The sequence below is a fragment of the Pantherophis guttatus genome, chromosome 8 (assembly GCF_059756535.1).
Source record: "Pantherophis guttatus breed Tessera chromosome 8, ASM5975653v1, whole genome shotgun sequence".
Classification (NCBI taxonomy): domain Eukaryota; kingdom Metazoa; phylum Chordata; class Lepidosauria; order Squamata; family Colubridae; genus Pantherophis; species Pantherophis guttatus.
The window spans coordinates 48,798,552-48,825,541 of record NC_142070.1 but is presented as its reverse complement, the minus strand read 5'-3'; the positions used below and the strand labels follow the sequence as shown (position 1 = coordinate 48,825,541).

At 35.2% G+C, this 26,990-nt stretch overlaps 1 protein-coding gene across 5 annotated transcripts in view; it reads right to left on the bottom strand.

Annotated features, from left to right (window-relative positions):
* Window positions 1-4,473: 4,473 nt before the first annotated feature.
* The window catches only part of VEGFC (vascular endothelial growth factor C), a 195,512-nt gene continuing 172,995 nt past the window's right edge, over window positions 4,474-26,990 (bottom strand). For 3 of the 5 annotated variants that reach the window (XM_034442698.3, XM_034442697.3, XM_034442699.3), the window contains exons 2-7: window positions 21,287-21,503; window positions 18,530-18,720; window positions 13,469-13,620; window positions 12,603-12,712; window positions 12,006-12,339; window positions 4,474-5,406 (exon numbers count right to left, since the gene is read on the bottom strand). In XM_034442698.3, coding sequence (XP_034298589.1) covers window positions 5,292-5,406; window positions 12,006-12,339; window positions 12,603-12,712; window positions 13,469-13,620; window positions 18,530-18,720; window positions 21,287-21,503 — 1,119 coding nt within the window. In that variant the 3' untranslated portion in view covers window positions 4,474-5,291. Of the gene's footprint in view, window positions 5,407-6,932; window positions 6,999-12,005; window positions 12,340-12,602; window positions 12,713-13,468; window positions 13,621-18,529; window positions 18,721-21,286; window positions 21,504-26,990 lie in introns of all 5 variants that reach the window. The other 2 variants (XR_015729133.1, XR_004595539.3) reach the window with 1 other exon arrangement.

Below are 26,990 nucleotides of genomic sequence, written 5' to 3'. Positions count from 1 at the left end.
AACTTCTGGTATTTGTGTGTTTCAGCAAATAGAATTTGCTCTGTACTTCTCTTTTTCTGTTTGGTATAATAATAATAATAATAATAATAATAATAATAATAATAATAATAATAATAATAATAATAATAATATTAATAATATTTATATACCGCCCTTCTCCCGAAGGACTCGGGGTGGTGTACAGCCAGAATTAAAACATAAATATACAGATATGGTTAAAATTATTAAAAATTAATTAAAAAATTAAATAGTTTTGGCCGAATTTTAAAACCCAATATTAAAATGCAATTTAAAATCATTCAGTTAGACAGCCCCGCCTGTCAGAACAGTAGGGTCTTGAGGGCATAGCGGAAGACCCGGAGATCAGAAATGTTACAAATATCCGGGGGCAATTCATTCCAAAGGGCAGGAGCTCTGACAGAGAAGGCTCTCCTCCTGGATGTCGCCAGCTGACATAACTTGGCCAACAGTATCCTGAGGAGTCCCTTTCTGTGGGAGCGAACTGGTCGGTGGGAGGCTGTTGGTGGCAGAAGGCGGTCCTGTAGATATCCTGGTCCTATGTCATGGAGCGCTTTAAAGGTGGTAATCAACACCTTGAATTGCACTCGGAAGACCACTGGGAGCCAGTGCAGCTCACACAGGAGGGGTGTTACATGGGTGTAATGAGGTACGCCCATAACCACCCATGCGGCCACATTCTGGACCAGTTGGAGCCTCCAAGTGCTCTTCAAGGGGAGCCCCATGTAGAGAGCATTACAGTAGTCCAGACGGGAGGTGACGAGGGCGTGAGTGACTGTGCACAAAGCGTCCCGGTCCAGAAAGGGACGCAACTGGCGGATCAGACGAACCTGATAAAAAGCCCCCCTGGCTACGGCCGTCATATGCTCTTCTAAAGACAGCCGTGAGTCCAGGAGGACACCCAGATTGCAAGCCCTCTCTGTGGGGGGCAAAGATTCACCCCCAATAGTCAGTGATAGCACCTGCTGACTATACCGGGATGCCGGAAGCCACAGACACTCAGTCTTGGAAGGGTTGAGTTTGAGCCTATTTCTCCCCATCCAGACCCGCACGGCCTCCAGGCAGGGGGACATCACATCAAGGGCATCATTGGGGTGGTCTGTAATACACAGAACAGTGAGATTGATGTAAAAAACCTAGGATTCTCCATGATATAAACCATAATATAAACATTATGTTCTCTATGGACAAATAAAGTAGCAGATTAAATCATTTTAGATATGCTGCTTTCTTGCCTTGTTTTTCACAATGAGCAGAACAGCCAGAAATATGCAGAGCCACTAAACACTTTTTTTTAGCCAATCTTGATTGATCTTCCTGCTTCCTGTTCCTGCTTTAGGGAAGAAAATACTCATCCAGGATTGGAATCAGTAGTGGGTTGCTCCCGGTTCTGTCCGGTTCTTTAGAACCGGTAGTAAAATGCGGCGAAAGGCTTCTGCATGCGCAGAAGCGCGCACATGCACACACTCCCATTGTCAACCAGTAGTAAAAGTAAGTAGAAACCACCCGATTGGAATCTATGGTTCTTGAATATTCCTCTAGAAGAAATGAAGGCTAGACATCATTTGGAGAATTACCAATTCCTCTGAATCACAATCAGAGATCTGGTGATTTTTCTTCTGACATAATAATTGTTGCTGGATTCAAATACTTTGAATTAGTCATATACTTGGGGTCCATTGTTGATACTTGCAGAAATGTGGCCTTATATTTGTACAGGTGGGAAGGAAAGAGGAGCATATGAAGGATAATTGGAAATCAAAGAATAAAAGTAAAAATATTTTCATCATGAAAATGAGTTGGAACTGAGGCGTGAAATGTACTTAAAATGCAAAGAAAAGGAGGATCTAGTGCATAACCACTGTTCTATTCAAAAGATGCTATGAGACAAATAAAGCAGCACAAGAAAACGTTGTGCTTAACTAATAGTATACATACAGTGTTTTCCACTTTGAAAATATGTTGTAATTGTGGTGCAGAAATAGGACTAATGGTCGGAACTGTCAAGCACTAGCTGTAGAGATACTGTTTATAGCAGTGTTTCTGAAACCTGGCAACTTGAAAATCTGTGGACTTAACTTCAGCTGGGAAATTTTGAATTGTGAGCTGAAATTCACACATCTTAAGTTTCCAGGTTCAGAAACACTGGCCTAGAGTATACAAAAGACTGTTTTCTTTCTAAGACAAGAGGTACTATTTTTGTCTTAAATCAAAGTGCTATGACTATTATTTTGACCTTCTTCCAAAACTCTTTTCAGTTGCTCCTTTTAATTTGTCTCTGACAATAACCAGCCCCACCATTCCAATTTTAAGTACAGCAATAGTTGAATGCATGTCAAAAATTATGTGGTGAATAGCGGAAGAGATCTGGAGACCTTGTTTAGTATTGTTTTAACACTCAGCCTTTTTTATTACTCTGCTTTTGGAATTCAGCTCTACAACCCGCATACATTGATCTCAGCACTTAAACCAAGCACACTTTAAGAATGTATGATGCCTTATGAGAAAACATGCGTGTCTCTTCATATCTGAAGGCTTTAACTTTTTTTTTTTTAAAGCAGAGAATATAGAAGCAAGTGGACGAATCAATCTTTTTAGAGGAACAATAACAAAAAAATAAAATAAAAACCAGCAAATTGTTTGGTAAAACTACAAAATGAATGTGAAGTTGGCAAACACAGTTAATCTCAACATGGCATCATAAAGAATGAGCAAATGAGGATATGATAATATCCAAACATCTGGACTGAATTTTTAATTAAAAATCCATTTTGATGAGATTTACTAAGATTGGAACTTGGTTTTCTTAATTGATAGCAGCCAATCAAACCATCAATGTGGCTTTATAATAGTAAGCATGCAGCTTTTACTAGTAATTCCCTCAAAGACACATTGAAACACCACACTAATTTCCTGTTGCTGAGCATGGATAAGATTTAATGTCTTTTATATAAATGTATAAAAAGGCCTGACAACATACTTTGTTATGTTGGCTATAGTTAAAAGAGCTGAGAAGGGCTGGTAACAAATGCTTTCTCATGTTAAATGCTGCCATAAAAAGGTGCATATCTTTTGTCATTTATGACCTTAGGGCAGCAGATGTGCAACATTCAAGAACTGATAAGACTTTTTATCAGAAACCAATTCCTATGCTTGTAGGCATCTTTAAGGTCCATGTTTCTATCTTTCCCATGTAGTTCACCATTGTAGCAATAATGTTACAAATGCTATAAAATGTTATTCGTTTTACTGTCTTTGCACGATGTCCTTGAAGATGTCCATGATTGGTTAACCTGATTTCTATAGAATGCAAGAGATTCTATAGAACAGGACACAGAATTGTGCTTTTTAAAAAACTGTTAAAAATATGCACTGGTCATAATTCGTTCTTACTGGTCTGCACTTTTGTAATTAGAGTTTTCATGGAATGAATTTTTCTATGTGGCATAATTCCAATTTTGGCTTTCTCATAATTAAAATATGGGTAGAATGTTGTGCATAACCTCAAATGAATGAAAACAGAATGTTAGGCCTTGGTTGTTTCTTGAACCTTACTGTGGTTATTAAATGATTACTGCTTCATATCATATAAAAACTGGGAAGAAAGAAGTGAGATTATACAACCAAATTACTTTTGTTTAGTCTGCTCCATTTGGTTTTGGTTAATAAACTGAAAATTAGTGAATGTCTTCATATAAAGCAAGACATCAGTGAGCTAACATACATTAATGAATATAAGATTTAATTGTACACCTGTTAAAAAGCACACCGTCCAATCAAGGACTTGCAACTTTTAGACAGGGGCAGGTGGAGGCATTAGAGATAACTGACATCCAAAATTACAATCAATTGGCCAAAATCTTACAAAACAAACTAAAATTATCATAATTAAATCATTACTAGTGAGATGACTTTAATAAAGAAATTAACAAGACCCACAAAAGCAAGCTTTGATGCAGTGTACATCAAAAACAGAAGATGGATTAAGCTTATTTTTTGTATGACTGAAACAAAATGGGATTTCAATTAAATCTTAAATAGTTCCATTGATAAGAGCTGTTCAACATTAAAATATCTCTCAGGAAATAATGGTCTCTTCTCAATTAGCAAAGTTTGGGATGCTTTGGTGGCACCTTATACTTTTAAGTGTATTTGCCACAAATATATCTGTACTGTGTTTCACACTTATTTCTTGTATTTTCTTTAAAGTACAAGGTATTTGTACTTTATTTTGTAATTTACATATGTAACTTATTGAGAACATATATGTTCCCAGAGTCTTTCTTCAATATCTAAACAGGAATCTTAGAGAAGAACTTAGTGCCACATATTCACTAATAGTTTTGGTTGCCACAATATTACAAAAAAAAAATTGAGACTAGAAAAGTGCAGAGAAGAGCAACAAAATTGATGAGGGAATTGGAGGCTAAAACATATGAAAAACAGTTATAGGTAATGTATATGTCCAGTTTAATGAAAAGAAGGACTAGGGGTGACATGATACCAGTCTTCGAATATTTGAGGGGCTACCACAAAGAAAGGGTCAACCTATTCTCCAAAAGGGAAAGGGTCAACCTATTCTCCAAAGCACCTGAAGGCAGAACAAAAAGCAATGGTTGGAAACTAATCAAGGGAACAACCAACCTAAAACTAAGGAGAAATTTCCTGACAGATAGAACAATTAATCAGTGGAATAGCTTGCCTTCAGAAGTTGTGGCTGCTCCATCACTGGAAGTTTTTAAACCACTTGTCTGAAATGGTATAGGATTTCTGATTGAGCAGGGGGCTGGACTAAAAAACCTCCAAGATTCCTCCCAACTCTGTTATTCTGTTATATCAATTACATTTAAACATAGTAACAAGACAGAATGCTGCATTTTCTCAAACAATATATAATACACTTCAATTTTATTTAAAACATGTTTTGCAAGATATAAAAATATTGATCACAGCGAAATTTAAAAATTGTTTCCGGTATAAAAAAAGGAATGCATACAGTATCTTTAAAAGAAAATAAATTATGTAATCATTATCTTTTTTTAAAAAAAATCACAATGAAGAAAATTTAGTCTGCTTCATCACTGACAAATTATAATCTTCATAATGAAGAAAATCCCAGTTTTTAAAAAAAAATTACTTCCCATGTGTCTCAGAGTAAAAGTGTGTCTGTTTCCAATAATGTTATAATGTCTCTTCTGCATTGTAAATCCACGTTAGCAGTTTTTTTAAAAGTAGAAACAGGAAAAAATGTACATCAAATGACATTGTCTTTTCTAATTGATAAGTGGTAGTTTCCAGTATGTGGGTACACAGCGACAAACTTCTTCACTATAATAGAATCCAGAATCACAGCGTTTCTTTCGAACAGTACATGGTCGTCTGTAGCAACTGAGAATAAATGGGGGAAAAAAAAGCATGTTGAAAAAATGGTATGATACAAGTTATATGCATTTAAAAAATGGACAGAACTATTCAAAATAAGGTAAAGTGAATTGTAGATTTGAATTAATTTTGTTTTCAGGGCTAGGTTTTCATTTATTTCATTTATTTTCTTGGGAGTGCACATTGGCCGTTGCAATTTTGCATACAACCCAAAGTTATTTACTGTTTTAGCTCTGTATTAGTCATCGATACTGACACCCATTATGTCACAATCAGAATAATAGCCATCAGGAGGGGTTCAGTGATTTTCCTAGATCAGCAGTCTCTTCTTGCTAAGAGGGTGAGGAAACAGGGACTACACACTGATCTATAGCAAACTCATGCTTAGAGGCAGCATGTCATTGAACACCAGTTGCTCTGGCAACTGTGCTGGATGGAGGCATTGCTTTCATGTCTGCTTGTGCCTCTGGACTGGCCACTGCAGGGAACAATATTCAATGGATTTGTTATCTAGTTTTCAGATTCTCCCTTTTACTTCTCACAAGCAGAATACATTCCAAGGACATTATTGCATCCCACAATTATTTATATCTGGAGCTGTTATTTTTATAGACACTTGATTTATATTTCGACTTTTTTTCCAAGGCAGTATGCAGTAGTTTCTGTTCATTTTTAAATTCACAGCAATCCTATAAATTAAAGTTACTTGAAAGGAAAGGACCATTTCAGTCACCCAGGGGCTGGATTCACACAGAGGTTTAACCAAGGCAATTAGAAGCATAGGACCTACATGCCAAACCCAGATACTTTTAATCTTGGATAGTTTTTAATGGATAAGTACGTTACACAAATACAGAGTGTTTGGTCAGTATATGATTCAACGTACTGTGCAAATGTATTAATTCAGCAAATGTGAGATCTAGTCACAATACACATTAATATATATGGGAGGTAATTTATTAATATTTATTAATGTTACACTTATGGCTTTCATTTAAGTGTGCAGTTGTATATATAAACTCTTAGTATTTTTTTAGTCTCACTTATTAAATGTTGGGAAATCAATCAAATCTTCCTGTATTAAATTGGACTGTAAGGTATTTAAGACAAAATGAAGGATTCCAATTTTAGCAATGTCCAAGTTGAACTATATGACAGTTATTTGATTGTTTGAAACAATACAGTATAAAATACCGTATATTAATAATTCAATCATTCATTTTAAAAAAAATTCCTCCTGACGTAAAAATCATTTGTTTAGTGACCACTCAAAGTTATAATGGCACTAAAAATGTGACATGTGTCCAGTTCTCATATTTACAACTTGCAGCATCCTAGATAAAAATTCAAGCACTTGGCAACAGACAAGTTGCATCATCCTGGAGTCAGTCTTGTGATCACCAGTTGCTTGTTTTTGACAAGCAACGTCAATAGAAAACTGTATTCACTTAACAACTGTGTGATTCACTTAATAACTGCCATGATTTGTTTAACAACCATGGCAAAAAGGCATAAAATTGGACAGGACTCACTTTAACAACTGCCTTGCTTAGGAGTAGAAATTCTGGCTTCAGTCGTGATCATAAGTCGAGGACTACCTGTAGTAAGGTTGTAAGAAAGGAGCTGGATCATAGGTAGCTATGGTAGCTATAAAAAACCTGCTAACATCTCTTTCCCCAAGGAGCAGAGGAGGCTGAGTGCTGACTAATGCCACAGAAACATTATATATATTTGGGAACAAAAGCAGAGGCCATATGTAAGTCACCATTTCTAATAATTGGAGAATATTAGATCTTTCAAAAATGATTATTAGTATACCCCATTAATACTACCAAACCATAAATCATTATATCAGGTTATACAAAATGAACACTAATAAATATTTTTAAAATAAATGTATACAGCTAATAATCATATTTATTTTCATTTTAATGAGTTTTACTTTCAGGATCTACTAGGCCAAAGATTTAATTCCTAAAGAGAATGAGCTATCCTACCAATCTGAATTATTTTGTTTTCATGGAAATCCTAATTATAAAATCTGGACAGAAGCCAATGCTACATACATATAGTTTGCTTACACATATTTTTTTGTTACATTAGAAGAACAATGTGCATGCTCAAAGCTTATATACAGACAATCTGAAATGAAGATGAAGAGGCAGTAGTAATTTATAGTGTTATTATACACATTTATTACTTTTTGTCTAGAAAGTAATAAGATTTTACTAGCCAATAATTCATGCTTACAAGATAAATATTTTACATTGGTAGATAATTTGCTTCTACAATGATTAGCATGATGATTTCATATGGCTGACTTTAAACCAAGTTGACCTAACATAACCTCACATTGACAAAGCCAAAAAGCCTCTGGTGTATAATGTAGACAAAGTTTAGTCTTTGGGTGTTTTAAACATTGGCAGTGAACCAAGAGTGAGAAGTATATGCTTCAAGTTTCAACACAACTCTAGCTTAAATTCTTTTAATTTTGTTCTATTTTTATAATACAGGATAGTATTGTAATGCTAATGGGCATGGCTTATAATTAATAACTCATTTACATCTTCCAGTTTGTAAATATTATTACTTTCATTTTGTGGTGGACCAGAAAAAAAGTTGCTATTCCTCTTTCTGTTCGAACTTCATCTGTATTTCCCTGCCTCATTAAGCTTAATTCAGAGTGGCTTCTGCATCTTGTCAACAGAATTAGGATTTAACTCCAGTAGCAAATACTATAACCCATATCTCAAGCAACAAAGATACTCCAGAAGGAAACCTTATTTTTGGAATAAAAGATCCAGTGCAGATACATTTGTCAAGTTCATTTCCTTTCTCTTTTTCTTGAAGTTCAAAACACATGTTTTCCTTCCGGTTAATTAATTTTACTTGTGCATGTACATTGCAAAACATTATGATTTTTAACTACTTCATATTTGAAACATCCCACTTTGATTTAAGATACTATTTCAAATGCAAAACGCTTATTTTAACCTAAAAGCACTTATGAAATGATTAAAATGTTACTGTTTGCGTTCAAAACAACTGTTTTATACATATAATGAGATATTTTGTATCAAAAAGGGATTTTTCACCTTTCCAGTTATTCAGATTCCATTATGCTTCTACTTGTGCTTTAATTTTTACTGACAAATTTTAGAAGCGTTACACAGTACTACATGTCTCCCCCTAATACCTCTATTTTCTAAAGCATTTTTAATATATTTTTGATGGGGCAAATTGATAGAACTATATGATGAATTACAATGCATTATTAATTTATGCAACTTAGCAAATTCCTTTTAAATGGCATTTTAAATATAACTTATTATATTTCCATGTATATGTAAAACATTTCCTAGGAAGCAATGATAACTTCTAACTACTTGACATTATTCAGCTGGTCAAATGTTTGCAGAGTTACCATGTGAGTTAATACAGCTATTCACATATGAAATGTGTCTTTAACATAGAAATATCATAAGTTTAAAGTAGCTATTACATTCCCGCCCAATTCTGACCTAACCAATAAGAATTGTAAACTATTACTGCATTTCCCTTGCCTATTTGTAAAGAGCTGCAAAATTATTGATTGTAGAATTTTAGAGATCCAGACATAATGAATAATTGGAGCCATGGAAATAAACCCCAACAAAAATGAGGCAAACTCTCTAAGACTTAATAATAAAGAGGAAACTTCCACAGTTTATAATCTGCAACAGAAACTTGGCAGAATCTACTGCATATTCTAAATTATAAGCAAAAGCAGTTGCAGAAGAAAAAATGTTAGCACAATCAGATCTCTTCTTTAAAAAAGAGAATTATGAATACATACCTGTAGAATAGGCAGTTTTATAATCAACTTTCAATATCATGAGTATAAAACATGAAAACTTACTTTTGCCGGTGCTGTTCATGACAACTTGCTCCATGTTCTGAACATACATGGAAAATGATTCAGAAGACCTATATTGGGCCTTGTGTAAGTGCAATGCCTCTCTGTATTCATGTAAGAAGGCTGACCCTTTTAAAGACTGCTTTGGCAAATTAATGAATAGCAGAGAAGTGTTGGAGTTGCCTGGGTTTGAAGCAATGCTGGATTCTTTAGAATCCTGTACAACCCTACTACTTCTGAATTGATTTATCAGATTAATTAAATGTTATAATATAGAATGTTCCAGAGTTTTTATCTTTATATAATATATATAGCTGTATTTTATAGCTATCTGGACAGATGCTAGAAGAGGGCTGGACAATGCTGATATACAGTAAATATTATAGGAAAAAGTTCTACAAGACTTAGTCCTCTTTAAAAAGTGATTTTGATTTTGTTTTATAGTATTGATTCTATAAAATAGTATCAATATGATATGATATACTTCACTGATTAATCAACTGACCATATCAAATATGAACATCAGCCACAATAAAATGAGACAAGATAAGGTGCAGTGAAATGGGATAAAACAGCTTCGGCGAGATAAAATACAGGTAGTCCTCAATTTACAACAATTCATTTAGTGACTGTTCAAAGTTTCAAAGGCACTGAAAGAAGTGACTGATTACTGTTTTTCACACCTACAGTACAACCACTGCAGCATTGCCATCATCACATGATCAAAATTCGCCTGGCAACTGACTCATATTTGTGACAGTTGCTGTTTCCTGGGATCCTGTGATCAACTTTTGTGACCTTCTGACAAGCAAAGTCTATGGGGAAGCCAGATTCACTTAACAACTGTGTTACTAACTTAACAGCTGCAGTGATTCACTTAACAACCGTGGCAAGAAAGATAGTAAAATGGAAGAAAACTCAATTAACACTTAGCAAAATAAATTTTAGGCCCACTTGTGATAATAAGTTCAGAACTACCTACAGAATAAAATCTAGTAGCTAAGATAAAGATAAAAGAGTAAGATAAAATAGTATCAGGAAAAAATGGAAGAATACAACATTACTGAATTACTTTACAAATTACTTCTTACAAGCTTGATAAAGAGTATCAAGCTATAAGAAAAAAAAATTCAACAAAAGTAACCGTGTAAAGCAAATAGTCTTGAAGCAACACACACACGCTTTAGGAGCTACCCAAATGAGTTTGATTTAAAATGTCACGTTATTCACAAAAACTGATATGTTTGCTAAGATTTTTATAGGCATTTAATGATGGCAGAGAGGACATATGACTCCCCTCCCCCAACAAAGAAAATTGTGTTCTGCCAAAACACATTGGTGTTCCATGTTTGCAGTGGGATTAAGGTTACATTAGAGCCAATTGGTTTTCAACAAATCAACAGTGTTATGAGGAAATCACCAAAGAATGGAAAAGACACATGAGCTGTAATCATCCTGGCTTGGCCTGCCACATCTTGTGCAAAGTCTTCTGTAGAACCTGCCACACTAGCTTGACGAATTTATATGTTATACACAATTCTGAATCTCAAGTTACATCATGCCTGTTGGAAATTTATAACAAAACTATCTGGCATGGATACAATCATGGAGTGTATATTAAAGGTCACGTTAAATGGAAAAAGAAATAAAACATGATGGATTAATAGTTCACCCAGAATTTTTAATCCTGCAGTTTCATTTTATCTGCAAGCACCATATAAGGATTGCTGTTCTCCCCTTAAGCTTTGTTCATTTTGAAACTTATCTTTAGATAACTTATTTTTGTTATTGTTATTTTGTTATTTATTATTTAATAAGTATTTATTTTCTACTTATCAATAATTCATCCATGCCTGCCTATGACTTGATAACAGTTATACATAGTAAGTCTATTATCATATTGAAAATCCATATAGAATGTTTCTTATGTTTACTTTCTAGTAAACATCCTATATTTTATCCTTCATTTACTTCGAAGTCCACCTTCTGGTACAATAATCAATTATCATTATGTACAATAATATGATCAATATGATCATAAATATTGACAAATAATATATAACCAATGAACACATCATCTCTTTCTCTTTCACCATCTACATATTGTATGACATATGTTACATTGGGCTAGTGACACTATAGATATATACATATATACGTACATATACATACACATACATACACATACACACATATACATATACATACACACATAAATATGTCTATGGAGTTATCAGTCATACAGGTCATGGTTGTCACAAGGTGCTTTTTTCAAGCGGCAACTGGACTTTCTGGTTTTTCTTTGAAGACTCCTTGGAAGGAGTATAAATCCTTCCATTCTCCACCATCCATTTGAATCAGTACGATTCCTGGCAACTGCTTGGAATAATCCGTGAAGTTTTCTTGGCAAGATTACTCAAAAGTTGTTTGCCATTGCTTGCTCCCTAGGGCTAAACGTGCCTGGCCTAACATCACTCAGCTGGTTTGTGCCCAGTGTGAATCTCACAGTCCTCCAGATTCCAGCCTGATGCCTTAACCAGTACACCAAACTGGTTCTCAAGCATCAGTTATCTATCAGATATTTGAAAAGGAGCAAGATTAGAAAATATAAGAAAATGCAAGAAACTATACCCACTGTCATTTATAAACTCAAGAAGAATTATGTATCAAAGCTATGAAAATATGTTGTTTTCCTAGTTATATTGCTTACCTGCATGTTTGGTGATGAAATCTTTCTCCTTTCAAGAAGCATTTGTTTGGTGACTCTACACATTCACAAATACATTTTGTAGGATTTAATGGCTGGTTTTTAGGGCATGTTCTTTTACACACACATTGGCACTTTTCTTCATCAAACTCTTTGTTGAGTCCACAAGAGCTAGGAAGCAGTTTATTTTTACATGTACACTGACATGATGTTCTGTCTAGTTCTTTGTGAATTCCACAGCTAGAAGGTGTCACTCCTCCTTTACAGACACACTGACAGGTTTCTTCATCAAGCTCCTTGTTAGACCCACAGATATCATGGTATCCTTCAGCAGTATCTGAGCATTTGAAATAAGAAAAATATGCTTCAGGCATTGCAAAAGAGTAGAACAATTTTTATAGCTAGTGGAAATTATTCATTTCTCCTATTCATTTCTATATCATTGCACTTGTAACTACACAATATGGAGTGAAAAAATATGAATACATTGTTCCATAAAAATGAACTATAAAACTATAAAAAGATATTGTGGGCATTTTTTCTCTTTTCTATAAATTAAACTAAATAACTGACAGTAATCTTTTATCATATATTTCTTACCAGTATCTGGTGGATAGGAGGAGAAACTGAAGTCATGTTGTGCCAGACATCTGCATAAGTGATTATTCCAAATATGACTTTTTGGACAGGTTTTATTTGTTATTTGACACCTAAGAGCAAAACATAGTATCAATATGTATCAAAGCAAATTTAAGACAAGTGATAGTATATATATAAAACATAGGTGTTTAAGAAAACAAATAACATCTTTTATTGTATGTATACCAGCACATGTGGTAGAATATCCAGCTAGAGAGGGGGCAAAGTGAAGAGGAAGTCTTTGCACAGCTGGTAGCCCAGCTGTGAGCCCAGAGTCCTAAAGCCTTATTTGAAGCAGAACCCTGAAGTTAATCAACCAGTGAAATAGTTTGTCTTCAGAAGTTGTAGGTGCCCCATCGCTGGAGGCTTTTAAGAAGAGACTGGATAGCCATTTGTCTGAAATGGTATAAGGCTCCTGCTCGAGCAGGGGATTGGACTAGAAGACTAGACTAGAAGACTTGCAAGCTCCCTTCCAACTTCGTTATTATATTTCTGTTTGACTGTTATTAAGTCAATACAATACAATTAAGAATACAGTCAGTCTGGGAAGATTCTTGTAAATAGGCATTGCAACAATAAAGTAACTTTAATCAATTCATGATGCAGTCCTGGTTCCTTGTGCCTGACAGTACATTCTGTTGAAACTATTTTCCAAACTAGAACAGAGCTTTAATAATAATGTACTAGATCATGACCCCCAATTTATTTTAAGAATAAACATATATTTACACATCTTGATTTTGGTCTTCAGAACACAATAAATAAAATTCATATTTTATTTAAAAATAGTTTTTTTACACTATAGAAAGAAATATGCAATTTCTTACTGTGCTTGTATCACTGGCAAGGAACGTCGAATAATTGAATGAACTTGTCTGTAGACATCTAGTTTGGACATGCACCGGCAGGAAGTATGATTGGCAAAACTAATTGTTATAGGTTTGGGACCATGAGACAGGGGCACAGTGATTTCGAACAACTACAAAGAGCAAAAAGTGTAAGTCAAAACTATGCTAGTTATGCTTTATTTTCTTCCTTTTTCCTTCACAGAGCGTTTTCATCAGTTAAAATGCTCAAAGCTAAATGACTTCAACTATTAAAGTCTCCCCCGCCCCCACAAAATTTATACTTCTTTCTTTTAACAGTTAACTCAATACATTGTGAGTGAGAGATATATTTTCCATGATTGAGATAACACAAGACTTTATGACTACAGGTTTTGAAAATGGGCAGAAAAACCGAACTGTACATTTATGTGCTTATTCAAACTACTTATAAAGTTCTTCTAAACAGTTTATCACAAAGAGACATAGTCTTTTCAAGGCAGCCCCCTAAAAGTTTCAAATAAATAGGAGGCACATGTTGAATAATTAATGTACTTAGTATTAAAATTTTTATTTTTATTCATGCAACAAGAATCTAAAATGATGTGATCGCTATCTCTAAATCAATCATCAGGTAGAGTTTATCAGGTATGCTTTGACCTTGAAAAATTATTAGCTATTAGATTCAAAAAGATGCAATGTAATAGGAGTGTAAGTTTTATTCCTTTATGCAATTTGGTCTTAAGAAGATTACCTGACTGGGCAAAAAAACTCACCTATACATTGAAGTGATTTTGGGAAACAATACTGAAAAATACACACTGCACATGAAACACTGTTTGCTCCATAGCTAACTATACTACCGATTAAATTGGTAATAAAAAATAAGTTGTGTTGCATATTATAAGCCATTTTTCTTATATTTGGTCTCTAATTGGCACATGATGAAATGTATCTCTATTGAAAGTTCATTTATGTTGTAAAGCAACACTTCTAGCAGCTTGTATCAGTCAACGCAGTTCCTTTCTAATACATCAGCCAAAGGTTTGCTTATCTCTGACTTAGAAACTTGAGTGCTATGGGTGCTACAACTGTTCCTTTTTTTTAACACAGCTGTCAGGAAGAGGAGTAAGAAAAGCTTTCCTCAGTTTCTTCTATAAAATAAAAGGAACCTAAATACTAAATAAATGCTGTGGTGGTTAAGGTCCTGGTCTAGAAATCAAGAGACCATGAGTTCTAGTCTCTCCTTTGGCATGAAAGCTGTCTGTGTGACTTTGGGCCAATCACTCTGTCTCAGTGCAACAGGGTTCCTCTTAATGGAGAAAATAGGCTGAAGGAGCAGCATTAGGTATGTTCACTGCCTTAGTTACTTATGAAGAAATGTAGGATAAAAATCTAATACATAAATGAATATGACAAGTGAGCAGGGGTTATGTCAGGCAATGGATGTCCCTGTGGGAAAAAAGGAAAGCATTGGAATGCTTGCACTATCTAATGAGATGTAGCAAAGAGAAAACAAAAAGGTTTTAGAGCAGCCATATATTTAGCTGCTTTCAACCGTAGTTTATAGCAAATCAATTTAACTGATGAAGATATATTGTGCAGTAATCTTAATATACAATGAGCAAAAACTTTATTATTTCATTACTACATATAATTTTTGTTTGTGTAATGCCTGACAGATGAATATGTAAAATTACTACTGTATACTGAAAAGTTATGTGCTGGAATTGATAAAAAAAATCTTCTTTCTGATAGCTCATTCAAACATGTAAACTATCATTTGTTAAAGTACGGTAAGCCTTTAAATTCCAATAAAACCTACCAAACTGGACTATTCATATATGCATACAGTATATTATGCTGAATAACTCATGTGCATGGTGTGGCGTATGAGAGAAAGACACACACAGATAGAATGTTTGGGGGGGTGGGGTGACAGCAGAATGCTTTCAGGATAATGGTCTTAGTAGTCAATAGTCTGAAAATAGCAGGGGTGAAATGCTCCTGGTTTGGACCAGATCATCTGATCCGGTAGCAATGGTGGGTGGTGGTTCAGAGAACCGGTAGCAAAAATCCCTTCAAAGCATTTTTTTCTGCAACCTCTTGGCCGAAGAGGTGGTAAAAAAAATGCTTTGAAAAGTCTCTGGCAACTCCCAGCTGAGTTGCCTGATCGGCAGAGAGGTCTTTTTTTTAAATGCCTGACGATCCCAGCTGAGTTGTCTGATCGGCAGAGAGGTATTTTTTAAAACGTCTCTCTGACGATCCCAACTGAGTTGCCTGATCGGCAGAGAGGTATTTTTTTAAAATGCCTGACAATCCCAGCTGAGTTGCCTGATTGGCAGAGGCTTTTCAGAGGTTTTTTTTTCATTAGAAAAAATGCTTTGAAAAGTAAAAAAAAAAAAAAAGTTGGCCACGCCCACCCAATCACATTAACCCCCCCACCAAGCCACGCCCACAGAACCGGTAGTAACAAATTTTACATTTCACCCCTGGAAAATAGGTTATTTTGCTTGTGACTCCCAAATCAGGGCAATTGTTTATGAGCTTAGTAAAGAATATTATTGCTATGAAAATCACACATCAAAAGCCTGATTAAATAATGCAGTCTTCATGAGAAATCAGCAATCAGTATGTAGGACATAATTTCAGAAGCAGGGTGTTTTAAGGCATTAACTAGCTTAATCTTAAAACCCTTCAAATTATTACACCATTAAGAGATGGGTGCCATATGAGTTAGTGCCATTAAAAATTGTAGGAAGGCTCCATGTAAATCATTCTCAATGTTGTAGAAAGAAGGCAAGCTCCAAATCAAGCAGATAAATACCAGTAAATGTAACTAGTGAAATACTACTTGATTGAGGTGTGTTATTTCATAAGGTACTTATTTTCTTTCTTTATTTAAGATGTCATAAAATATGAGCAATGTTTTAAAAACTGAAGGTACTCTTTCCTAATATACTACACTATATTAAACCTACCTGTCTTGTCTAGATTATTCTCCAATCACGTCATAGTTTGCTGATAAATAAATGCTCTGATATCTAAATCATAGTATGAATTAAAATTTCTAATTATGTATTTCTTTGGAAACACATAATTTTATACTTTATACTTTATACATAGGGGACATGGCTCATTGGCTAAGACACTGAACTTGTTGATCAGAAGGTCGGCAGTTCAGTGGTTCAAATCCCTAGCACCGCATAACAGAGTGAGCTCCCGTTACTTGTCCCAGCTTCTGCCAGCCTAGCAGTTTGAAAGCACGTAAAAATGCAAGTAGAAAAATAGGGACGACTTTGGTGGGAAGGTAACTGCGCTCTGTGCACCTTCGGCATTTAGTCATGCCGGCCACATAACCATGAAGATGTCTTCGGACAGTGCTGGCTCTTCGGCTTAGAAACGGAGATGAACACCTTCCCTAGAGCCCGAAACAACTAGCACGCATGTGCAGGGAAACCTTTACCTTCCTTATCTTCTTGTAATGTATACCACAATGAAAATATTTTCCATCTGCTAATCTGTTATTGCGTCCTCATGAACTAGTGATTACTATATTCAAAGAAATTCTGAGGTTTCTAGAATCACAAAAGTTTATTAGAAAAGAGGGGGAAAGCCTTCTGAAAGAGATGCTATGATTCTCTCTACTATAACTGTCTGCTCAGAAAGAATGGGATTCCAGGAGCAATAGAATGTTTTGTCCTGACAGAAAGATGCTGATTTCTTTTGTGTGCGTGACTCAATTATTTGTGCCAAAAGAAAGTAAACTGCAACAACAAACAAATTTTCTACCTGCTTTAAGATTGAGCAGCATCCCACTTGAGGGACTGTGACAATGGTGAAATGTAAAATTTGTTACTACTGATTCTGTGGGCGTGGCTTGGTGGTGGTGGTGGTAATGTGACTGGGTAGGCGTGGCCAACTTTTTTTTTTTCTTTTAAAAGCATTTTTTTTTCCTACAACCTCTTCAGTCAAAAAAAATGCTTTTAAAAGCCTCTGAAAATCAGGCAACTCAGCTGGGATCGTCAGAGGCTTTTAAAAACATTTTTTCAGCCGAAGAGGTTGTAGAAAAAATGCTTTTAAAAGTAAAAAAAAAGCCTCTGATGATCGCGCGGCTCAGCTGGGCATGGGGGCGGGCAGGGATTTTTGCTACCAGTTCTCTGAACCACCCGCCGCCATTGCTACCGGATCAGGTGATCCGGTCCGAACCGGGAGCATTTCAGCCCTGGACTGTGAATAGTGAAGAAATTATGTGCAACTCAAATCATACATAAACAAAAAGGATATTTCTACATGTCTGATTCTATGTAGTTTCCAGGGAATCACAGAAGCTACTGAAAAAAGACTAAACCAATCAAAATATGCAGAAACAATTGAATTAGAAGTACAGGAAAGCAAACATGAAAGTCATTATTAATATATGCCTTGGCATCTCAAATACTGGCTGCAGACAATATTATATCCCAGGTAAATTAACAGGTGGTGCTGTGAACTGTTTCCATAACAGAGGCAGCAACAGAAGGAAATTGTTCTATGTAATTCACTGTATTATGATTAAATTAGGATTAATATAAAGGGAAAAGCTATTTCTATGCATGTAAACATTATTCTTAATTTATGTTTTTGGAGTATTCTTAGAGTCCTTACATCTTCTTAAGGATCTTGGAAGCAAAAGAACATTATTACTCTTATCACTAATTAGATATTTTTGTTTGTGTATTGTTTTTTTAAAAAAGATGTTGAATCAATCCTAGTATTTAAATAGCAGAAACTATCACTCACTGATTACTGATAAAAGTCTAGGCTCCCAGGATGAGTTCATAATCTCCATGAGACTCTAGAGCCATAGGATGTTCATTCTATCCTTTCATATGCTTCATATCATATTATATTTTTCTATTTCCATCATTTATGCAGATGATTATTGTCTATTGCACTGTTAACACAAAGCAATTTGTGTTCTAGAGAAACTTTGTTACCATTTTACTTTAAAATATTGCATTTACTTTAAATTTATGCAAAAAACAGTAGAAGTCTAAATATTATGCAGTCAAATCAACTTACCGTTTTGCTGACGTAGCTTGCACTGATATTCATACACTGCAGGCCTTCACTATTGCAGCAACCTCCACATCTGTAGACGGACACACATGGAGGTTTAAAGAAGATGTTTGTTGTTGCTCCAGATTCTTTTCCCACATCTACACATACTTCACGTGGCATGCATTGAGTTTTTCTCCACTCATTATCAATACCTGCCAAGTTAGAAGCTTACAGTTTATAAGATAATTCTTTTTAATAATTTAAATCAGACTCATAATCAATCTTTGATTATAAAATAATTCATGGTGAAATCCAGACTTAGTCCTATTTAGGCAGACGTGTTTCAGAGAGTGGAACAAGTTAAGCAAGATACCAGTGACAGTATCTGCAGAATTCAGTCTGGGTTTCATCTAATTTTTTATAGACATAGAATTTAAAATGCTTATAACAATTCCTAAAATTATTTTACCCAAAGAATATTCTTCCCTTCTTATGAGAATCTTATATTTCAGTGAATGGTTTGTATCACACAAATCCCCCATAAGTAGGACAGAATATTCTTTAAGTAAAATTAGCATGTGATTTTGTAAGAAAGATAAAACATTTAGATAGGCTGCCTTATGCATCAGATCATTATATATCCTGAAATGGTTGTGATGCCAGAGCTGCAGGACTCTAGACTGCAATCTCAAAGTTTAACACTATTTGAGTAAATTAAATAAGGCTTAACAAAGAAACAGATACATGCCTGAGAAAACTGAAAACCTAAAAGTAGGTATGACAGAGTGTTATGCATTTATTGGAGCTTAGCAGTAAGAATTCACAAATTATTCTGAAATAGCCAATTAAATGTTTCATTTTCAAATATTTCTTTTATTATTAAATTGCTCCTTAATGGAGTTGTAAAATTGTTGAAGTTATGATTTCAAATGGGAAAATAGAAGTTGCTTACCTGAAACTTTCTAAACCAAAACCAAAACCAAAACCAAAATTGGTGTTTGTGCTATTAATTTAAAGAAATATAATTTTCTTTTGCAAGGACAGTATGTATATTTCCTACCTAGCTCCTTTGTGGATCTTATGAGAAAGGAAGAAAGAAGATATCTCAAGCGGGAAAGGAAGACGGACTATGTGACTTCACAGATGGTCATCTGAAGAATTTCAGTTATAGATAAGCTATCTGTTTTTCTTCATAGTCTCTATGTAGGCACACATTTGGGAGACTGGAAGTTAAACTGACAAACTACAAGCCAAATGCTAATACAAATAGCATTCGCATAAATCTGCATAAAATCAGAGTTAGAGGGTTGCTCTAAGTAGGGTCTTATATTTTCAGGAGACAAAATTAGGATAGAATTTATTTATATATATATACCGCCCTTCTCCCGAAGGACTCAGGGCGGTGAACAGCCAGGATCAAATACATAAATATAAAAGTTAAAAACAATTTAAAACAAGATTAAATACTTTGGCCCACAATTAAAACATCCCATTAAAATCCAATTTAAAATTTAAAACCGTTAAAATTAGGCTAGCCCGACTTGCTGGAATAACAAAGACTTCAGGGCACAGCGGAAGGTGCGCAAGTCCAGGATCCTCCGTACTTCCGGGGGCAGCTTGTTCCAGAGGGCAGGAGCTCCCACTGAGAAGGCTCTCCCCTGGGGGGGGTCGCCAGTCGACATTGTCTGACCGACGGCACCCTGAGGAGCCCCGCCCTGTGGGAGCATACTAATTGCTATTAGTATGATACTAATCCTAAAGATCTAACTTATATATCCAAATCAGACCATATACTTTTGTGTTACAACTAATCTGAAAATTTGGAATGAACAGCAATCTTACGCACATTTGGTAGACTGCTGGGGGGAGGGGAAGGAAGGAAGGAAGGAAGGAAGGAAGGAAGGAAGGAAGGAAGGAAAGAAAGAAGGCGGAAATATGCTCATTGCAGTGAAGTTTTTGGGTTTGATAATTGGAAAGACTGATGCTTCTAAATTAACCATATCGATCAAATTGTGAATCAAATTTTGAATCAACTGTTTCAGCAATCATCATGAATACTGAAGCAATATTTGTTTTCCATATTATAAAACATATGCATGTTAGATTCTCAATTTTCTTTATGAGAAACTGAAACTTCTTTTATCTTTTTAATTAAATATTTTTTTTAAAAGTCCTGAAGAAATGAAGTTAAGACAGTGGGTTGCCTATGAGGAACTTTAGAAGGATTAGCAAACATCTTACAAATTTATCAACATTGAATTTGCATTAGTATAGAAATTGCTGCTTAGCCTGTAGATTATCATCTTCATCATAATCATCTTTTTTCATTGAAAAGAAAAGTAACATTTACTATTTGAACTTATTTCCTATTTCAGACTTCATCCATAAATGCTTCTGTAGGCTAAGGATTTTAAAATAATGTGGTTAAAAATAGTTCATGCAATCTATTTTAGATGTTTTTTATGAAGCTGAGATAATGAGGAAATGATATTTCCATCCTAGAAGAAATATTAGCGATTCTAATTTCTGTGATTTCTGAAATTTCCAGAAGAAAGCATATAGATAACATCAGTGATTACTATGAGCCTGCTTTTTGAACACATTTTTAAAGTGTATATATATATACATTTTTAAAGTGTATATATATATATATATATATATACACACATACACACACACATATACACACACACATATAATAATTTAAAATGTATTTGAAAGAACACATGCATTTTTATATACAGATTTAACAAACTTTGTAGACATTAGATTACTTACTTTTTAATATTTCTGTATTATAATGTGCAGCAGCAAATTTTATTGGATTTGAATCACCTGTTCTTCCATCAAAGTTGGATTGTTCCCTGTGTGGCCAACCCCCTTTCCTCAGCTGGCATTTAAACATTTTCCAATATTCTGGATAAAGTACAGTCATGAGTTCATCCACACTTGATACTGACCGCAACTGGTCTTCCAACTCTTTATTTGCATAATTCTGGTAAAAAAAAAAAAAGAGAAAAAACCAACAATGACTTGTCTTTTTAGGGTAATATTGATGCATATTAATCAAATTAATGGCTAAATTTACATAAAATAAAGTCATTCCTTTAAGGTTACCCATTCAATGAAGAAGAAAAACATTTATCTTATTAGTAATATAAATTAACTATCCTTTAAGATATGAACACAGAACACAAATTAGTTTTAGACAAAAATAATAATAGTTTTCTTTCTGTATATCTCATTTCAAAGTAAAATTATAGAGAGTTTTGCTCTGATGTTGAAAATGTCTTTGTGTTATTTACTGTGTATTAAATTCCAAACTATGTTATTCCAGTGGAAGGAATAAAACTCATTATAATAAAATGCATATAGCTTTTATACTATTTGGTTATTTTTTTAACTGCTAACAATGCTTAGTCTTGGGGGTTGCTTCTGCTTATATATATAGTCCTTGACTTATGAATACAATTGAGCCCACATTTTTAGTTGCCAAGTAAGACATTTGCTAAGTGAGTTTTGCCCCATTTTACAACTTTCTTTGCCACAGCCATTAAGTGAATCATTGGAGTTATTAAAGTGGTAACATTAAGTGAATCTGGTTTTCCCATTGACTGTTTGTCAGAAGACTGCAAAAGATGATCACATCACCCCAGGACATTCCAAGTGTCCTAAATCTGAGACAGTTGCCAAGAATCTGAATTTTGATCATGTGACCATGGGGATGCTGCAATGGTCACACATGTGAAATATGGTCATAAGTCACTTTTTTCAGTGCCATTGTAACTTCGAACAGTCACCACACTCAATGTTTTAAGACACACACACACACGTTATTCATAATATAAAATATGTTACTTCTACATGTTCAGGAGTCCTGTTTGTTTTTATCAATATAGTAGGAAGACTGTGCAGATGCAAAATAAATTTGAAGATGAAGAATATCTTTACATTTATGCTACAGGTTGAGATCATTAATATTTTTATTTCACACTATATGGAAGCAGAGAAATAAAAGGGAAATTAATTATTTCAATGCCTCTTCTAAAATAAGTAAAGGATCTAATTGAAACTGCCCACTCTGAAATAACAGAGTGCTGAAATAACAGCTTTCTGCTGAGACTGGATGGTTCATCTATGCAGACAGATATAACAGTTCTCAAGGATATCAACACCTTATTTGCTCTAGCAAGATTGGTAAGGAAGAAAAAAGGGATCAGTTGGTAAGAAAAGGAAAAGAGTAACTCACTGCATTTTGACTTTCAATCAGTTAAAGACAAATTATTAAATTATTGCATATATAATTATTCAATGCTATAATAAAATGTAATAATTATGTATTATTATATACATATGTCAAACAGAGATTGGTCAAGTCAGTGGAAAAAGTCAAGTGGGAAATTATCTGGAATGGCTGCATAGGCATAAGAAAGCAATGTCTGACCTCCCTCCCCCCTCTTGAATCCTGTTGAACCTTATCTAGTCTGGCCCAGGTGTAAACCCCCAGTCTGAGAAGATTCCTGTAAAATTGCTAATTGAACTTTTCATGTGTGAGTTGATTATTTACTCTTGACAGCATGAGACATAACTCAAAATAAAACTTTATTTCAATGTAATCTTTTTAGAAAATAAAATGTTGAGGGTAGAATCGTACATTTTCATTAAATAGAAAGCACAGGTTACCTTTTAACATTTGGAAGTAATTGAAAGTATAAATATGAAACCAGATGCTGATGCCAAGTAAAGACAAGTATTCAAAGTGGCAACAGAAATAAAAAAGAAATTAATAAATAAATCTTAAAACAAGTTAGGTAGTCAATAAAAGAAGACCACTACGTAAGTTTACAACACTGTACATTTTGGTCAAAGCAACCTGTACTGCTCAGAGTGGTTTTTTTATTTTGTACAATTATGTATCTGAAGTCTTATTATCTGAAGATGTAAACAATGATGGCAAGCAGATTAAGGCAAAAGTGGACTAGAAAGCTGAATTTATGTACCTTATACAAACTAGGCAGTAGCAGGCAGAAAGCCAAATTGTCTTGATAACGACAATTCATTCTTCTCCATACTTGCATAACATGAGTTGACATTTTTGCCTTGATCTCATATGTTGTAAAATCTTTCGGCCAAAAAAGTTACTAAATGCAAGAGTAATCCCACACACAAATAAAAATATAGCTAAAGAGGGTGAGAGGCAGAGCCTGTGCAAAACAATCATTTTATCTTTCTGTGAACATTTCAAAGATAGCAAGGCTCGTAACAGAATCTCAGAGTTTTAAAGAGAAACAACACAGAATGGAGTTTTCAAGTTGAGATTAATAGATTATTGTCAATAACATAAAGATAATAAACATTACAACAAACATAGGCAAGGATTTAATCTTTTGTATTTTGTTTAAAAGACAGCTTTCCAGCGTGCAAAACTATTTCCCAACAGTCACTTTTCTAATCACAGGAACAGATTAAAGTATACTGGTAGCAATATCTAATCCTAACCCTGTCTATCCGTCCATCCATCCATCCATCCATCCCTATCTTAAATTATAGCTAATTTAATCCAACAAAAAAGGCTATTCCCTTGAGTGTCTGATCATACAGTTCAGAATAATAATTTAGAACCCTTTCTGATAAAATGTCTTATTAACAAACATATATCTACCCTTGTACTCAGCAGTTTATTTTCCTGATAAGAAATCAGTATTTATTTGACAGGGAAATAACACCAGCCACTATTTCTGTAGCACTTCTGCAAAGTTGACAGGCCAACATCTACTTGAATTAGAATGCTCCATAACAGACAATTGTTATCTGAATACTAACATATCCTTATGAAGCAATTTGACAGCCTATAGATCAGTGATGGGATTCAAATAATTTAACAACCGGTTCTCTGCCCTAATGACTGGCTGGGTAGGCGTGGCCAGGTAGTCATGTGACTGGGTGGATGTGGTCAACTCGACATCACTCATCACACCTAGCCCCGTCTCCCAGCCGCTCTCCCTTTCCTATACGCAACACCTCTAGAAATGAAAGGGGTAACCAACCCTCAGTTCCTGGTGCAAATGCCCCCCTCCCAGTGAAAGGATGAGAAGAGACCAGCAAAGCATTCTGCTCCCATCACCAAGGAAAGTAAGACATTGGAGGATGAGCTTATTAAAAAGCAATATATTGTGTCATAACAGCCAACATTTCACACCTGATGTGGCAGAGGCAATAAATCCTACTGACTCCTCAGAAGCAATTTGCAATTAAAGCCCCTTAGAGATCAAGACGAAACAGCGTACGGGGGGAAGTTCAAAAACTATCCACATAGTGCTTAAAAAACAACCTGCACCTGAACATCAGCAAGACCAAGGAGATGGTGTTGGACTTCCGGAGGAAGAGAGAGGAATATGCCCCACTTTACATTGAGGGGGGCTGTGTAGAGAGAGTTTCCTCATTTAAAGTCCATTTCAGCGAAGACCTCACCTGGAAAAACAACACGATCCAGGTGGCCAGGAAGACCCAACAGAAACTCCCATTTCATTAGGGTCTTGCGTAAAAACAGGGTGGAACAACAACTGATGACCTCCTTTTACCGGTCCACAATAGAAAGCATCCTCACTTATTGCATCACGGTATAACATGCTGGACTGACAGCCGCAGATAGAAAAACATTACAGAGGGTGGTGAGCACAGCACAAAATATCGTGGGCTGTTCCCTGATACCACTAGATGAGATTGCTAGGGCTCGTTGCCTTAAAAGAGTGAGGAAAATTCTCAGGGATGACTCTCACCCTGGTCATCACTTCTTTACCCTCCTACCATCGGAAAGGAGATATAGAAGTATAGCCAGCCACACAAACAGGCTGAGGAACAGTTTTTACCCATGGACTGTCTGACTCCTGATGAGAAATAACATCATAACTATGTAGTATGATGGACTGCAGGGCCGGCACAATGTGTAACATGTTCACACTGGTGCAATAGGACTGGGTGTTTTGTTAATATGATTTATTGGGTTAGGGATTTTCTGTCTTCACTGTGAGTTGCATTGTGTTGGGGGGGGTGCACTAAGAGAGCTCAACCAATCTCATTGTACATATGTTGTGCACTGACAATAAAGATTTGAATTGAATTATTTCATCCCACTGTTACCAAGGAAATATAATGTTTTCAGTAGTATCCATAAAATATTTTAATAATAGAAGTATTTCTTGGAAGACATAAACCACAGTGTACAGGTACAAACAGATCATAAGAATTTGGAGCACCTAAAAAAAGTGCCCAGTCTGACTCACTCCAGAACACTTGGGCTCAATTTTCCTTCCATTTATTCTTTTTTCATTCTCCTATATTTTTAGCTCATAGAACAAACACCACATGACTTTCATACAAAGCTGAATATAATATTCCCCCGTCTTCTTCACACATTACAATCTTGAAGTTAAACAATTTTATCCCCAAAGGTATACTACTTACTACAGAACAACTCTGGAGTCAGAACAACTCCAGACAAGCCAGGGGTGTGAGGCAAGCAGTTGATTTGGTAGTTTGGATTCACCTACAACATCTTGACCTATATGTCAGATGTCAATGGTTTAATTCTAAATTGATTCTTTTCTTCACCGGAAGCGTCGCGGCGAGACAGTTGGGGATTAGCGGGCTCTGATGAGTCCCGTGAAATTCCGGGCTGACAAACCGCTGCAGAGGGATCTTTGGACCAGATCTGTCCTGTAGGGACAGAGAAGAGAGGCACCTCGGAAGACCAAGAGGAACAGGCAAGTTCCTCGGAGGTCAGAGGAAATTCTCTCTGACTCTGCAGCAGGGGATGGCGGCCATTGCGATCGCCAGCAAGCTGGGGCAACTGGATTAAGAGATGTGCAGGAGCAGAGAACTGAGCGGAATATTGCTGCTGGGTGAGTGATATCTAACTCATAAGCAGAAAAGAAAAAAGAAAAAAAGGATTTTAAAAATCACTGTAAATGTCCTGGTGTCAGAATAGCGGCTAATAGGCGTGAGAAAGGACGGAAGAAGAAGATTAAGGTGGAAGCTATAAAGTAACAGAACCCGTTTGTTTGTTTTGGATTTAAAATACTTGGAGAATTTTAAGAAAAAAAAATTAGAAAAACCAAGAACCCGAAAAGATTCTTTTTCAATTTGGAAAATTTAAAGGGAGTTAAAAATAACAACAACGAAGAAAAGTCTGTAATAGAAGGACTGATTAATAACTCTAAATTGAAACTCAACTGGAATGTAACGCGGAATTTGGACTATATAAAGCTGGACTGAATTTCAGATTGATTTGCCAAATAAAAACAGACTGCAACTAAAATGGATGCCTTTTAAGTTCGTCAATTGTAATTGTGGATTGTAGAGAGCCATCTTCAGGAGGAAAAAGAAATCATTATAACACTGAACTTCTGTTTTGGAAAAAGAAAAAAAACCTTGGACTTTGAAAGATAACAGCATGTGAGAAATTTTAAGGAGGTTTCGTTTG